We start from the raw sequence: 16794 nt of genomic DNA, 5'->3' as shown, positions 1-16794 counted from the left end.
GCACACCGAGGCAGCACACGCACACGAAGGACACGAAGGAGACACCGCTGCGAGTGCCTGCGAGTTAAATATTTGCCTCGCTTGTTTACAACCCAGACCCCAAAAGCAAAGTTGCCACACGACTCCCGATCCGGGGGCTGCTCCCCCAGAAGCACCTCCTCCTTGAGGTCCTCGAGTCCTCATTTGCCCTTGGCAAGTTGTTATTTCTTAATATTGAGAGCTGCGGATGATAGGCGGCCCGATAGGGGCGCCAAGCAGAAAAAACAGCACTTGCTGGGGGCTGCTGGCATTTCCCCAGCCAAGAACATCAATGGTTTATAATGCACCAAGAGAAAAATATTTAGCTAATGCTCTATTGAGCCTACTTGACTAAAACCTTTATTAATTTACTCGTATAAAAATGGACGTATGTAGTTAATCGTGAAATTATTTATTTAAAGCCTATTTTTTTTAAGAGATATATATGAGTTTTGCTGTCATGGGTTTTAAGTGATAATAAAAAAATAAATAAATATACCAAAAAGTAATAAGTAGTGGTCAATTCTGATATGAAGGGATTATCTAAATAGTAACCAAAGGGAATACTTTGTTTGATTTCCGACCACTCTAACTGAATTATTATTTTTTTATTACAGAGTAATGACTATTTTCGATCCCTGCCTTTCGTATAGGCCAAAACCTTTTAGTAACTATTTTCTTCTGTGCACCTTGCATATTTTTTTGTAGAACATTCAAAAATCTTCACCTTATTATACCACTCCACCCACCTGAACAAAAACAACACCCACTCCTGCTAATGTAATTGGGTAATAAAGCTGCTTGGCCGAGTGTTGAGTAGCACCTGTGTCGTTACCGTTAGCGTTACCAACTATATAAACATTAGTGACAAAAATTAATTAGGCTGGCACAACAGCGAGAGCGTTGGCAACGGGACGAAATAACACATACATTTCGGGCCGCGTTTTGACGCTCGTTCGACGTGGCCATGGCCATGCTAAATGGTCATAATCAACTTCCGTTGTGTCCGCACCCATGCCACGCCCCCACCGCCCGTGCCGCCCCCAACGCCCACATCGGCAGCGAAATGTGCTCATTTACAACAAATAAACAGGGATATAAAAACCATGAAACTGATTTTTCACGCCATTTTCATTTACATTTTTGCGGTTATATATTTTTTGGCCATTCTCGACTGTTTGCTCTGCCCCGGCGCCGGCCGCGCTGCAACTGCGCTGCCAACGCATGTGTAATTAAAATATAATAATTTCCCCGAATACCGCAACAAGCAAATAAACAAACAAAAGAGCGAAGCCCAGCGAAGGCAAGGGCACAAGGCAGTGAAAGCGAAAACAAAAGAAAGCAGAGCAGGCACACAAAAAACACAAGAGTGGGGGACCCTTTGGGTGGGAAACGGAACTCCTATATGCCCTATAAGGTTCTTGGTATGGGAAACACTTTTCAAATATATTTTAGTTTCGAAAACATATTTTTGCTTACATGTTAAAGTTATTTTTATGTAAAGTTATTTTTTTTAGGTATTAAAATATGACTTAGTATCTTGAATCAACAAATAATATATTTTTAAGAACCAAAAGCTTCAATTTTCAAAAGATTTTTATTTTACATAAACTATATTTTTGTTTAATCACATTTCTATTTGCTATTGTATAAAAAATTATTAATATTTACAATATAGAATAAGATCAAAGAGTTTTGAAAATTATTTGAATATTTCCAAAAGCTCTCTAAGGATAAAATAAAATAATATTTTATTCTACATATTATATACAGGAAAATTTAGATTGTTTTTAATCCATTATATTGTATTATATGACTAAAGAAAATAAAGAAAAAAATAATATTCTTAGTTTTAGAAAAATCTATAGATTAAAAACTGAGTAATGTTATATAAATGTGCCCGGTTTTATATCCTATACACCACTCAAAACTTTAGCATACCCTGCACTTCCGCCGCTAGAGTATCATAGCTGTAGACACAGTATTTATGACGAAAGTTTCGAGTGGTTGGGGGAGAAAGTGGGGCCAGATTGTCTCCCTCCCGCGGTGGAGTGGGTGGCGAAAGTGGGCTGCTTGGGTGAAGGACAGGGCCATCTGCCAATGATTATGATGATGGCAATCCTGCACGCACAAAAGCCCGCACAGGTGAGCTCGACTCTGCTTTCTCCCCGTAGTTCCTCGTCCTTCACCTTTCGCCGTGAATCATCCCCCCCCCCCCCCCACGACTTTCTCGCAGGACTTCACCTTGTTTTGCGCACATTTGTTACGCTCAATAAATGAAAATGTTCATATAAATATTTCATATTTCCTTCGGCGGTGGCTGCCAAAGCACATCGGCATGCGCCACGCCCACGGCAAGCAGTTTCCGCCCATTAAATTGACATACGCGCATTCGTATTCGTATTCGTAATCGTATTCATTTCCCTTTTCCATCGCTCAGAACGCCTCACTTTCCCCTCGGCATTTTTTCGGTTTTTATTGCCTCGCCTGTTTGCACAAGTTTTGTAATATTTTCGGTTTATGTTTACAGTTGGCAAACGCATTAAAATCACAGATTTACATTTTTTCTCCTTCGTTTTCCGGCTTGAATAATTTAGTGTCGTCGCTGTTGTTGTCGATGTCGCATTATTGAATTTGCATGAGTGGGTGGCAGAGGGTGGCTGGGTGCTTGTCCAGGGGGTGGAAGGTCCTGCGAGCTTATTGTTTCAAATGTTTTCCCTGGGACACTTGAGAATGCAAACTGTTGATAGCACACACACACGCACACTCGTAAGAAAGGGGGTGGTGCTTGGGTGGGTATTTTCCTGACGGCTTAGGCGGCATTGCCAAGTTGAGCATGGAAATTATTTTTTAATAAACACGACAGCAAACACACAGTTACAAAGGGAACAACCGCTCATCCCGACACACCAAAGGCCCCCATTTTCCAACCATTTTCCGCCCGCCGCCCCGTTTTCCCTGCTGCGTGTCCTGTACCTTTGGCCAAAGTGGCAACAGAGTCGAGGGCAAAATAAATAAACCCACTTTAATATGCGCTCGTTATATTATTTTCTTTTCATTTTCTTGATTCCCATTTTTTTTGTGTTTCGCCGCTTCTTCCTGCAGATTCACCCTGTTTTTCTTTCATTTTTGTTTCCTTCGTTTTTCATGTTTTGTATGCTGCATAAAGGTGGGTGGGAAAAGCCCCTCTCCTGGAGAAAGGGAAGGGCTTCACTTGTTTGAAGTGCCACGCTCTATTTAAAGGCAAATTGTCTGTATTCCTTTTTACAAATATTGCGAATTTTTTGCCGCACTCTTCCGCTTCGCAGAGTGCCGCCTCCCCCTGAACCCTCAAGCTTTTTGCATATTTTTCCGCTGCTTTCTGCTGCAGCCGTCCGAAAGTTGTTGCTGCGGACTGCTGATCCTCTCCGGGAAATCCCCCCAAAATCCTCCGACTTAGCCTCATCCACTCCGCTTGTCCGATTTTCCGCTTTCCCGCTGCCTGCTGCCCGCTGCTCGCTGTCCGGCGAAAAGACAAACTCGATGAAAAGTAGCGCTCGAGTCTAGACACCGAGGAATGGAATTGCAATCGGCCAGGGCAAACAGTCAAATAGCCGTCTAAAAATGCATCCAACTTTGAGTCGGGGTTCAAGGGGCGGTTCCTGCAGAGGGGCGTGGCCAGGGACAGCAGGTTAAGTAAGCATTTTGAGCCCCTGCTTAGTCCACTGACCTGTGCAATTGACATTTGAGTACTTTATTGCATTACGATGGAGGTATTTCGTTGAGCAAGTGGGAAAATAATAATTTGAAAACTAAATAATTCGAGAGCCTATAATTTACTCAGAATAATTTTTTACAGCACATAAATATACATTATTTATAAAGCAATTAGTAAAAATGTAAAAAATTTCCAATTACCTATTTTTAATATTTTTCTTATTTTATTTTTGTTAAGAAAATTAGAACTTAAAATGAAAATAAAATAGTTTTTATGTGTATTCACAATCCATATTTACAACAAACAACTTTCAGGTAAATTTAAAAATATAAATGCCACCTATTATTTTTCCAATAAATAATTATTAAGATATTTACCAAGAATAAGAGGAAGTTGTATTTATAAAGAGGGCTCTGATGGCATAGTAAATAAAAGAAGATGCGCTGAGGGTCCTTAGTAATTCCCAGCCCGTATTGAATCTTTAGCAGGGAACCGAAAAGCTTTTCCAATTTTCCTACCCTTTGTTGGCATTGCCCACCTTTCGGCATTTGAAACCGATAGTTTCCATCATCGGGGCGCCCATCCCCACCCACCTGCCAGAGAAGGTTCCAGTTGTAGGTCCCCTTCAGGAAATCCCCGCATTAGTTCAGTGGCCTTTGCACCTTTCCACCTCCCCGGGGGATATAGACTCGTATCCTGGTTATCCTGCTGCTCCCATAAACATGTACGCATAGCCAGCTGAGGCACCTAGTTTCAATTACACACGCACTTGGCGAATGCCAAGGGAGGGTGGGTGGAAGTCGTAGGGGGTGGCCCCCCTGGAGGGAGGGTGAAAAGCGGGTGGTCTGGGGTGAAAGTTCCGCATGCCCCCTTTGCAATTGTTGCGCCTTTTATTTGTTTGCTTTCTGCTGTTCTGCTGATGTTCGTTGCTGTTGCTGTTAGGACCGTCGTCATCGTTTCGTGTCATTGCCTTTGTTTGCTTTTTGCAGGACCCGCTCCCTCCCCCTTTTGGCAGGACCTCTTGTGTTTATTTTCTTTTTATATATTTTGTGCGTGGCGCGCGATACGCACAAAGGCGGGAAAAGCGAGGACACGCATGTCCCGCTCTAACCCGCTCCCCCTCCCCGTTCGCAGTCCCCTCCTCCCCTCGTTAAAGGTAAAAATTTATTGTATCTTATTATTATTTTTTTATTGACAATACGTGACGCGTACAGCAGAAACAACAACAAGTAGAATAAAAACACAGCATAAAAAAGGACACAGATCCTTGGCGGCATAAAAAGATTTCGTCCAATCGATTCGCTTTCGCCTTTCGCTCCTTTCTCCTTTGTTATTTTATAATTTTCGATTGTTTTGCTTTGGCTCCTTGTGCTTGTGCAATCCATTTTCCCGCCCAGCCCTGCCCGAGCTCTTCACCCACCCGCCTTTCCGCTTTTCCCGCTGACATTGCGCTTTTCTTTTCAGGACACGCGTGTGTCGCCCAGCCTGGCCCTTTGTTTTCCTAGTTTTTTGTTGTTTAGCTAGAGGGCCAGCTGGAATGCCATTAAAAGCGGCTTAGCGCGATCCCTCATCCTTCGTCCTGCCGCTTGAGCTGGCGTTAATCATTGTTTACCGCCGCCAGACGACGACCCGCAAATCGAAGATTACGGCCGAACAATTAAGTTAATCAAATCCGCACAATGAAACGAAAATCAAGACATTACACCCGGGTGAAAGCAAAACTTTCGCCCAGGCGACCTCCGCCACCCCTTTTTGCCAAGTCCTTAAAGAGCAGAAACAATTTGCAGCTACCTTTGTTGTAGTGAGTTCACTCACACACACACTCGCATGGAGAGGTCCTTTCGCCGGGCGGTTTATCTATGGCAGGCGAGGAAAAAGTTTTTCCCCACTTTCGCAAAGCCCGCTTGGAAAACCTCTCAACCGTTTCGCTCGAGGCCAAGTTTTTCGTTTGCTTCAATTAATTTTCATTTGTTTACTAATCTAACAAATTAAACTAACGGTTAGGGAGCCATCTCTCCCGCTTTCTCCCTCGCCCAGGCAAAGGTTTTTCCGCCCGGAACCGTTTCGCATGTCTGTGGGTTTGCATGGAGCAGCGGAAATTGAAAGGATTTTTGGGGCCCCCGGCGGAGCAGTGGCTATGACATCCACCCACCAAGTCAGTGGGCTGGCTTGCGGTGCAAATGGGTGGCGACAGGGGGCGGGGGAAAAGGAAAAGCGTTGCCTTGACACTGCCAATTGAAAGTTTAATCAGCATGATCTCTCAATTGGCACAGGCTTGGGCTGCCCGTATTTGTCCAGTGAAATTTCGGTTATTTATTAAAATTATTCGCAGGCTTTTGCGGTCCAGCAAACAACTTGAAATAAGCCCGAGCCCAAAGGAAATCGATATATCAATTATGAATGAGCCCTAACAGTTCGAGGAAAACTGTAAGTGATTTATGGCACTCACTTTAAGATTTTAAATGCAACACTTCTACTATCTCTCTGAATATTTAGAGTCCAAGGATGAATTTCCATCTTTTTATACATGCAAATGTTTCTTTTGTATAGATTTCCATCTGAAAATGTCCTTCCTCTTCTTTGGCACCAATCGATTCCCGGTTTTGGCCGGTTCTCCCACGCCCTTGGTTAACAAGTTGAATCATCAGATTTCTTATCAATTTCTGTTGCCATCCTGACCCCTGGCCAGTGTCGTGACCCTTCCCCATTATCCCGCATTCTTTTATTTCCCTTTCCCATCCATTTTCCTTTGCTATTTTTACTTTTCCTTTCGCTGCCCGAGAGAAACTGATTTTGGTGTGTATTTTATGCTAATTAATTTTTCACAGAAAAAATTGTAAAAATATCTACATGGGGAAATTGACAGGGGATTTGGAATGGTTATGGGTTTGGGTTTCAGAAGGGAATTGATTGAAAACCTAGAAAAGAGAAGCAGTTTTTTATGGTATACGTATACATACACCCTTTAAAATATTTGTCTTACTTAAATTTCCTTTCTGGTTTTGTAAATATTTTGTTTTTATCGCAATAGCATATTAAAAAGCCAAACAACTGAGTGTCAAGCTAGGTTTTGTAAATCCTGTATTAGCATTTGTAATAAAACCCATGCAAGCTGTCACCTTTTGTGATTTTCGCCTGAGGTCACCCGACTCCAAGTGGAAATCTTTGATAAATGCCCAAATAATTGCCCGTTCAGGCTAAGTCGCGATTAGGATCTTGGCCAAGAGCGAGGAGGCAGTGGAAAAGCATGGGCAAACTTTTGTACATTTCATTTTGGCCCCCGGTCGCGTCAAATGTCGCGCCGAAAATTATACCTTTCTCACCCGGGGAAAGGCAGCTAAAAAAATGGCCAAATAGCCATGCAGAGTACCATATTTTCCACCATCTCCTCCAGTTTCTGTTGTTGGCCAGGCATTTTTCCGCTTTTTCTTTGGCGTTGACGTTGATGTTGGTGGCTGCCTCGTAGGTTTTCTTCTGTTGTTGTGCATGCAGCCACGCCTACCGAATGCCCTTTCACTGCCTGCGATTTTCCCAGCCCCCGAGCCCCACCGTTTTCCCACCCCCTTTTATGTATTCAGTCTCAGTGCGCTCACTTGACTTTAATTCTTTTTTCACACGCCCACTTCGCGGGGCTGGAAAAGCTGGGCGGCTCTGGCAAGTGCAATTTCCTAACGGCCCTTAAGCTGCACAACAACGAGAACAAAACTATTTAAAAGGGGCGGTGGGAAAATGGGGGAAAACCACTGAAACATGGCCGGGCTTGCATTCAGATGAGCATGTCAGCCGAAAGGTGCGTCCGCCCTCGCCCTTCCCCCCAACTCGGAGTTGTAATTGCTCAACATGCCACACATTTCTACAATTTTATGTAGATTTAATAGCTTCCTGACGCTCCCAGGCAAATGGCACAGGATCCGGATCTGAGTCCTGTCTCGCATTTCATTTGCTTGCGTGACATTTCGTTTGAGTCGCCGCACCGAGATTCCCAGGATATGTGCCCCGAATGGCTCGGGATTGGTCACTACTCTGGGTTCGCCGCCTCCTTGCCGATTTGCCTCCTTAATTGATTTAAAACAAAGTTCGCCCGGGGAACACGTGTCGGGGAATGTTGCGGCCAATCGCGTGGAAAAGTTGGAGGGGAAAAGCCTTTCGCGAGCCGAAAACCAACAACTTCCGACACTTGACTTGACATGTTAATTGGCAGGCAGGCGAGCACTCATCGCTGTGAAAAGTGTTTCAGGTCGGAAAAGCAGGGGTTAATTCAAGTGAAAGTTTTTCATAATTAAAAGAGAGCTCTAAGGATAAATCCTATATATTTTATGAATAATAAACTTCAAAGGAATAACCATACGCTGGGCAAAAATGCACGAACGCATTATTTTTTTGCTCAAAAATATTCTTTTTTTGAGATATTTGTTTGAATAGTAGTTGCTAGATTATAATAAACCTCTTTCGTATTTAATTTTCCCTTATTTTACACATACTAACCCGTTTTCTTGAACCTTTTTTCCATATAAACTACTTTGTAATCAATAGAGAATATATTTTTCCACATTTCCCTTATCCTCTTGCTGAGCACTTCTTAATTTCGTAACTTTTTCGGGAGGGAAACCCTCCCCCAAATCAGCTTTCACACGGAGTTTACTGTGCTGACAGAATTCTTTGCGCAAAATATGCTTAAACATCACATTTGGCATTTCCTTTGAACATCCCTAGCTGCTGGCTCATACATCAAATATGAATTCGTTTGGCATTCCGAGCCATTTCGTGCTGCTACTGCTGCTGGTGCTGCTGCTGCAGTGCTGCTATTAAGTATCTGGCAGATACTTGGGTGCACATTTTGCATCTTGCTTGTAATTTTGTAATTGTATGCAGTTGGGTTCCGCATATGAAATTGCCTCCCCCACTTTCCCGCTTTTCCGCCCTCCCCCTAAGCCGTTGATGGAGTGCTCGAGTAGAAAGTGGAGCGTTCGCAGAAGTAGTTTGCCAAGAATTGTCGCGGATTGCTGATGAGGCTGAATGCGGGACCGGGGATGGGACTTCGAGCTGGGAGAATGGGTGGACATTTGGTTGCCCAGCAATTGACGGTTGTGGCTGCAATTTTATATATTCGCCGCTTCTCTGCGGTCCTCGATTTCCATTTCCCTGTCAGCTTTCGCTTTTCGAGCTGAAAGCCAAAGCAATCCAGCAATCCACAAGCTGCAAAATGCAAACTGCAGCCGCATCCGCATCCGCATCTGTGCAACCGGCTATTTGTATCTGCATCTGCAATGGCAACTGCATCTGTATCTGTATCTGGGCTTTGGCTCGGTGCGTTTGTTTATGGTTTTATTTGTGCTCGGCTTAGCTCCCCCCTTAGATTGTTTGTCTTTTGTGGTTGCGAATGCATTTTTCAAACAAATTGCAAATCATTGCCTAACAATAGTTGCCTCTGCCTCGTTTTACTCTGATTCCAACCCACTTCACTTTATCTCTTCGGTTCTTCTCTGTGTATTAACAAAGGCGGTCAAAAAAATAGTGGTAAATAAATTTTAACAAATTTTAAAATGAATTAGAAATATGCATCCTTTATTTGACTACAACATATCAACAAGAATAAAATGGTTTGGAAGCAAAGCTGGTTTAAAATAACACTTAGTATACAAAAGTATGTCCAAGATCAATCTTTGTAGCTCTTTGTTTATTTTCAATAGGCATACGACGAAACTGCTGCTATTTCTGTGCCCTCTGGTGTGAATTTCCCACTGCAATTGTGCTCGTATTTCGGGTTGTGAATCTCCGACCACAATGACAGTGATTTAGTTTTTGGCTGTGAGTCTATTACACGAGGTTTTGTGGGCCCAAAGAGCTGGAGAGAGCCACAACCAGAGCCAAGGTTAATGTTAAATTTCGCAACTTTTGGCCCTCGCCATTTATCAGCGGGAAAGGAGTCAGGACAGAAGCGGCCAGGCCAAGACAGAGATCCGCAAAACTTAAATTGCATTTAAAAATCCCGACTTGGGGACACTTTTTTCGGGGCATCTATTTACGTTTGCGATTTGTCGAAAGGAATTTCGTTCGTCTTGCGTCTTTCTTTGCTTTTCGCAAAGTTAATTTGCAGACATTTAGCCGAGAATAAGGAAAAAATGAAGAACAACTTCGAAAGCAAGAGTGGAAAAGGACACCCTGGGTGCCCGAGATCTGGAATTCGTTTTATTGAATAAAATTCCGAGAAATGTCCCAGGGATTTGTTTGCCTTTGTTTGCTGCCGCCGCTGTTGTTTGTTTGCTTGTTTGTCTGGCAAAACTTTTCCAACTGCGAGGAATGCGCTGACTTTGTTTAGCCCACTTAGCAGGGCAATATGTATAAATACGCATAAGTATACATCATAGAAACATGATTTCTTTCCTTTTATTTGTGTGTTTGCCCTCGCCGGCAGCTCTTCTCCAAGCCATCCAAGTCCTCCGAGTGTTTGAGCGACCATTGACCCACAAAAAGCACGTCGGAAGTCGGCACAAACACAGAGGAAAATGTCAAGGGTTTCGTCCTAAAAACCTGCCATTACAATCTTGCTAGGAAAATCCGCTTTAAGTTGAGAAAGTCCCAAAATAATGGACATTTTTGTTGAAAAGACTTTTTGAGACAGCAGTAAGTGTGATTTTTATAAGTTTCAATATTTTCATATGCTTTGTTATTTATCTTTTTATGTTAACGTTTTTAAAATTACTTAAACAATTTTTCTTTTAGTCGTTTGAGTGCAACATTAGGTTTAAAATAAAAATTGTGGTTAATAAAACAATATTTCACACGTTTGTATATCTCTAAGAAATAAATAATTGAAATGAATAAATCTCCCACTGTTATCTCACTAGAAATAAATATTCGGAACTAGTTTAAAGAAATTCGAATAAAACAAAATATTTATTTTACTTTCAAATCATTGCAATCATTTTAAATTTAATATATTTAATTATTTATGTTATCTTAAAACACTTTTAGTTAAAGGATTTTTGAAACACATATCTGAATAGTTTTCATCACTATAAATTTGTACTGCGATGTTATAGAATTCTATTTTCATAAGAAACTTGAAGAGAATTTTTTGCTTGATGGCCAAAATACTATGCAACCTTTTTACAAGAATTGGATTATTTTTAGTGTTAGTCCAAGTTTTCACCACCTTTTTTCTGTGCACTGCGTCAAAATGTATGCTGCACAAATAAGGACTTTTCTTTCACTTCAGGGTCCTTCTCCTTTCCTTTCTGTTTTCTTGCGCCAAAAAGCGGAACTTACTTGACAGGGTTTTTGTGTGTGTTTTTTTGGGAGATGAATGCTCCACTTTGCACGAACACTGCGACACTGATATATCTTCCTGGCCGATGCGATCGAGTCGTGTTTTGCACTGGCTCAAATCGGAAAATCGGGAAATGTGCGGAGCGGAGAAATTGTTGCAATTAAATTACGCTTAAGACTTGTTGCACTTTGGCACGCACACTCGCTTGCAACGGCGGGGGGCGAGGGTTCGGAAAAACACACAAGCACTTTGGCAGTCCTGGTGAAAAACGCGAGCGGAAAATCGCGAGGGGCGACTGTGGTCCTGCGATTTTTCACTGGGAGGGAGCAACACGTTGTTGACACAAAGACCGCCTAACGAAGACTAATGATTTTCACGCACACGCGACGACTGACAACGGTGAATGGGAACGGAGTGGCAAGCGGAACACGCTGCTAACGAGGCTGCTTTCTCTCGCCCTCCCACTCTCCCAGTTTCCCAACTTCCCCGCCCACCCCCACTCGATTTTTCCCTTTTTCGAGCAGCGCCAATTGAGCTATCAACTGTTCCGCTGCCCAAGCGTTCCGCTCCTGCTTCTCCGCTCTCTGCCACTCGTTTCCCTTTCAATTTCCTTGGCTGCCTGCTCTACTTTCGCTTGGCGCTTGCGCAGCTCAGTTGCGCGCTCTTCGCGGCCGCTCTTCGCTTCAACCAGCCTTTCAACCGCTCGTTCAACCGCTCGTTCAACCGCTCTCTTTGCCTGCTTGCTCCCAGATTTCGCCCGTGTTCCTTTTCCACTCCGTTCCGTTCCTGCTTTCGGCACGGCAAGCAGCCACTTTTCACAGGACCTCTGTCCTGGCATTGTTGTTCTTGCTGCTTTCGTTGTTTGTTTCGTGCGGATTGTTGTTGTTGTGCGCAACAGGTTCACCCCGCCCGCTTTCCCTCGTCCCTTTCGCCCCACCCACTTTCCCGGCCTGCTTGTGTTTTCATTGCCTTTGCTTTGAGCTGCTTTGTTGTTGTTTTGCTTGTTGCCATTTTGCTTTATTTTTCCTGCTGCCCGGAGAAGTCCGTGTATATTTATATTTATTTGCGGGCTTTTTTCTACGGCAAATGCAAATACTGGGGTAAAGTCGGCTCTCTAGTATGGCGAATTTTTTATACCATGTAGGAACCTATATGTTGTACTATTAGCCACAGAATTTAAGCATTTTAAAGGGTCAAATAATAACAAGAAATCCTTATTCTTTTGTGGTACTTGTTGATAACCTTTTATCATACATATGATTAGTATTTACAAAAAATCTAATTCTGTTTTAATCTTATTACTTATCATGTTTTGAAAACATTTTTTTTAAATCATAAAATATTTATCCAGTATTACCCAAACCATTGGTCGAAAAGACTTAGCTAAAATAATTAAAACTCTAATTACAGAAAGTCGTTCTTTATATTATCCACTTAAAAGTTCTCCTAAGAAAAGGATAATAAAATATATATTGGCTATGCTTTTGCATTCAAGACGTTTGAAAATTTTTACTTAAACAAATTAAATATTACACCAATATTAGTAGCCATAAGAACTAAGAAATACCAAAGTTGTGTCCTCACATTTCCAACTTTTCTGCAAGTTAACCTTAGCTATCAACCTGAACTTCCTCCACAAGAATTAGTCCTTAAATACCCAGCTATCAGCAGCATTTTTCCCAACTCAATATACCCATCTAACGAGCACTTGACAGGTAAAAACCGATTTCAGCTTTGACTTTCACCCCACTTGCACAGTGCTTTCTTCGGTCGCACTGCATTGGCATTGCGTGCTTCTAGTTGGCTGTGTGTGTATAAATAAATTTGCATATAATTGTTTGCATGTTGAGTGCCTTTTAATTGATTTTATTGGTTTTACAAGCAGGGCGCACGGCGGAAAAGCGCCGCAGTGAAAACAAAAGCTTAAGCTCTCTCTTTTGCAGCAGTTGCTATCTGGGCATTTTCATCTGCACCTGTAATTGCAGCAGCATTCAAGCCCATATCTGCATGATATCAGAGCTATATCTAGCATTTGCCGTGTGGCACCATTTATTTACTTGTAAGCACATGGCCCCAGCAGCCGACCGAGTTCATATATGAATTAACAATGCCTCATATCTCAATCTGACTTTGTTTGTCCATGTGAGGTCCTGTGTAAATTATGCAGTTTATAAGCTGCATATTTTATGGGTCGCAGGTCGTAAATTGTTATAAAACACCGCCCACCCGCCGTCTTTTGGTAATGAATGCAAAATCGATCGACCATTTATGCAGCTTTATTACATTTGGCTTAAATCAATTTTTGTTGCATTTTAAGCGGCACAAATTGTGCAAAGTAAATTAAGCGAATTAACTTTAAGCTATACGAATACGAATTGATTGTGTTTTCAAAATTGTTTAATTAAAAACCGAAAATGTCAGAGCCCATATGGAATTTGAAAAAGTATTTTAAGCCCATTTGCTTTGGGTTCTACAAAACGGGATTAAAAACAATTTTTCTTCTAATATTACGTTGTTTTTTTTCGATCCACATTTCGCACTGGTAAACAGTAATTAAGCAGCTTCCGAATTATGTAAAAAAAACAAAAGGAAAACTTCGGAGCGGTTGCCACGGTTATATAATTCGTCCTTCGTCCTTTCAGCTGTCTGTAGCTAATCAAAAACTGCGATTCATTGCCGCAGAGCAAGATGAACTGGGCGGGGAGGAGAAAGTGGGGTGGAGAAAGGAGATTGAGATGGAGAAAGGGCAAGAGAAATAAAGCAAACAGCAAACGACTTCTGTCAGTGACAGACACTAGAGGGCGCCACTCGGGGCGGTGGGCGTGGCCGAGTCCGTTTCCGAGAAGTTTGAGCTTCAACATCAGGAACTACACCGAAAAAAATGTATTCACCCACTTACTTTACTTAATTAGCATTTTAAGGGTATATATTATTTAAAAACTTTTTAAAATAATTTTGAATATAAGAAGCACTAAATAATTAAAAGCATTTCAAAGTGAGGTAAGATAAATCTGTAATAATAATAATAATTTAATTGGTGTTGCTCATAAATTATATATTAAAAATATTATTTAATTTTTGCTGTGTTGCTTTTTGCTACTGTTGCTTTAAGAATAAGGTTACTTACATAAAAAACAAGTTCTTCCAACAGAAAAATCCACTTTTAATGAACAACCAACTAATTTCACAACTTTTCTCTAAGTGCACTTCGCGGACCCTCGATGGCCGAGCTGAAGGAGGGCGGCAGCAATGGGTGTCAATGACTGGCCTGCCAGTTGGAAGGTGATAATAATCAGTTGGCAGTTTTAACAAGACACACGCCTCAACCGTCCCGCCCCTCACCACCTCACCACCTCCCACCGCCCCTCCCAGGCCACACAAACGTGCTTGCACATAGAAAAACTGTTGACGCTGCCGCCATGGTAATCCATCTTCACAATGGTTGCTCCGGACACCAGTTATCTGGACCCAGCCCCAGCTCCATCCCCTCCCCATCGGCACTCCCTTGAAGCACTTCCCACTCCAGCAGCCTCTATCTGTTTGGGCAGTAAATCCAGCAGTAAAGAAACTAGATACAAATATCTTTAGCCGGGCTGTGTGTGCCTCTGGCCTTTGCTGTAATTATAGTGGCAGCTTATTCCCATCACCCATCTCTGCCGGCCCCCTGCTCCCAGATTCTAGATCCCAGATTCGAGCGGCCAGCTCCCAACTCCCACTACTGTCATTGACAAGTCCAAGTTTGGTCGCAGATACAGAGCGAGTGAGCATATCAAGTGAACTGCCCAAAACACACAGGCACATAAAACGCACACACATAAGATTTTGCACTGGGAGAAAAGAGTTCTCAAGATATTGTGAAAAGAAAATGGCTGCTTCAATGAAATATAGTGTTGGCAAATACTTATGTCATTTGGGCCATTTGGCATGTTTCGAAGGTTGAAAAAAAAGTTAGCATCAGAGTATTATATGGGGTGGCATTACATTGAAACTTGTAGATTTTTTATCCCTATTTCACAATTTGATTTAATATTTAAGTTTAATATCCTAGTCAAAGCACTTAAACGTTATTTAAAAAATAATCTTTTTTTAAGTCCCTCCATTTGAAAGAAAAAACTTAATATTCTCCTTATAAACAAGCTATATTTTTTTCAGTGCTAGAAGTGTGAATGATGGCGGTGGGGGACCGTAAAGCAAGTCACATGTGTCCTCGGTGTTCGTAAAGTTGATTCATTCATTGCAGAAATTTATATGGCCCCGGACACAGCACGGATTTCAGCGGTTCAGCAGCAGGACTTTGACGCTGATGTGGATCCAAATGCGGATGGGGATAGGACTCGGAATACGGATGCGGATGATGTGGATCTGGATGCGAATGCGAACGCGGATGAGGACGATGATATGCCGCTGACAATGGCAATGACACTGGCAGCTAATGCCGCCCGCTCGCTGGGCGACGCCGCGTGGGGCATCCTTGTTCGCCGCCGAGGCGGATGATTTATCTCGCAGCTGGCTGCCACAGAAGTGTCCTGCCCGCCTTCCGCTGGAGGCTCACTGTGCGCTTCCAATTAGATGGTCATATGGCCATACACACGACGCCTCAAAACGGGGGCGAAAACAAAGCTCCGCCGGCAATTTAAGACGCCGCTCCCTGGGAGACTCAATGGAGAAAGTCCCTCAACTCAATTTCCAGCCATTGGTGGCGGATATAATATATCGATAAATGGGCGGTGATTGGGGCAATACAGCCGATTCAAATGCGATTTTAATGGAGTTCGGGGAATGGAGCATAAAAGGCGCTTAGCCTCTACATTCAATGCGATGTCGTTGAAGTTTAATATTTCATGTGGGGGAATAATCATTTAGTGACTCCGTTATCAGAAGAATGCCTGCTTAAGAACCTTTTTTTTATTCATATATATGATAAGGATAACTACCTTTTTTATAACCATTATATTGTTAATAAGTATCCTCTAATCCTTGGACATCGCTTTTTTGCGTTTGCGGGCGAACTTAGCCAGTTCCTCCTCGGTGGGCCGGCGCTCACTGTACTTCTGGACCCAGGCATCGGCCACCTTGAAGAACCTGACCGGATCATTCCGATACTCGCCGGCCATCTCCATGTGCCAGGCATTTTCCGGCTGCGGATCGTTGATGGTGGCCAGCAGAACCTGCAGCACCTGGTCGATCCGAGTGGTGGGGATCCAGTGCTCGATCTCCAGAATAGGCACACAAATCTGACCACGTTCGTTCACATTCAGGTGGTACATCTTGGTGTTTATGTGGATGCGGGGTGGCTTGAATGGATAGTCCAGGGGAAAGTCGATCTCCATTTTGTAGGCCCCCTTGTCATAAGGCGGAGCCTCGGGCATCAACAGCCCAGACCACTTGTAGATGTTGTTGGGCTCCACCCAGAGATTGCGGAACTGCAGGTTCTGCTTGTCCTCCAGCATCAGGGCCAACTCGCGGTTCATCCGCTTGGGCCCGTCCATCAGGGGCTCCTCCTTTTTGGCCATGGCCTCCGGTCCTTATCCCCTTTCTGTGTTGGCGAGTGTAGGTACTTGTGTCTGCGAGTGTGGCACTTTTTGACGGGATTTTGTTAACGTTTTTGGACAGGACTACTAGGTTGGCAATGGGGAAACACTCGGAAAAATCTCAGGTATACTAGGGAATTCTCAGTTATATTTAAGGTTATTGTGAGCTTAAGATTGCCCATTCAAAATAAGAATAGTTAAAAAGTAATGGAGCCTTTCCATTGTAGTATTATTAATTACGGACAAATCTCCACACATCTGAATGAATGAAAATCAAA

At 42.8% G+C, this 16794-nt stretch overlaps 2 protein-coding genes across 6 annotated transcripts in view; both read right to left on the bottom strand.

Moving 5' to 3' along the window:
• The window catches only part of LOC108035390 (connectin), a 55209-nt gene that overhangs the window by 29565 nt on the left and 8850 nt on the right, over positions 1–16794 (bottom strand). The window contains exon 1 of one of the 2 annotated variants that reach the window (XM_017111002.3): positions 10985–11331. The exons of the other annotated variant lie outside the window; for it this stretch is intronic. The gene's annotated coding sequence lies outside the window, so the exon portion shown is untranslated. Of the gene's footprint in view, positions 1–10984; positions 11332–16794 lie in introns of those variants that run through there. 2 annotated transcript variants of the gene reach the window in all.
• On the bottom strand, positions 15106–16615 carry LOC108035542 (ubiquitin-conjugating enzyme E2 L5). 4 transcript variants are annotated; one of them, XM_050885915.1, is made up of 2 exons: positions 15920–16615; positions 15106–15874 (listed from the first exon to the last, which is right to left on the bottom strand). In XM_050885915.1, exon 1 carries the CDS (start codon positions 16496–16498, stop codon positions 15956–15958), a length of 543 nt encoding a protein of 180 aa, XP_050741872.1. In that variant the 5' UTR covers positions 16499–16615; the 3' UTR covers positions 15106–15874; positions 15920–15955. The 4 variants fall into 4 exon arrangements, with proteins under 4 accessions (XP_050741872.1, XP_016966699.1, XP_016966700.1 ...); XM_017111210.3 differs by having other exon boundaries at positions 15932–16615; XM_017111211.3 differs by having other exon boundaries at positions 15106–15871; positions 15932–16615.

The sequence above is a fragment of the Drosophila biarmipes genome, chromosome 3L (genome assembly GCF_025231255.1).
Source record: "Drosophila biarmipes strain raj3 chromosome 3L, RU_DBia_V1.1, whole genome shotgun sequence".
Taxonomy (NCBI): domain Eukaryota; kingdom Metazoa; phylum Arthropoda; class Insecta; order Diptera; family Drosophilidae; genus Drosophila; species Drosophila biarmipes.
The sequence above is the reverse complement of the archived record's forward strand: the minus strand, read 5'-3'. Positions and strand labels throughout refer to the sequence as shown.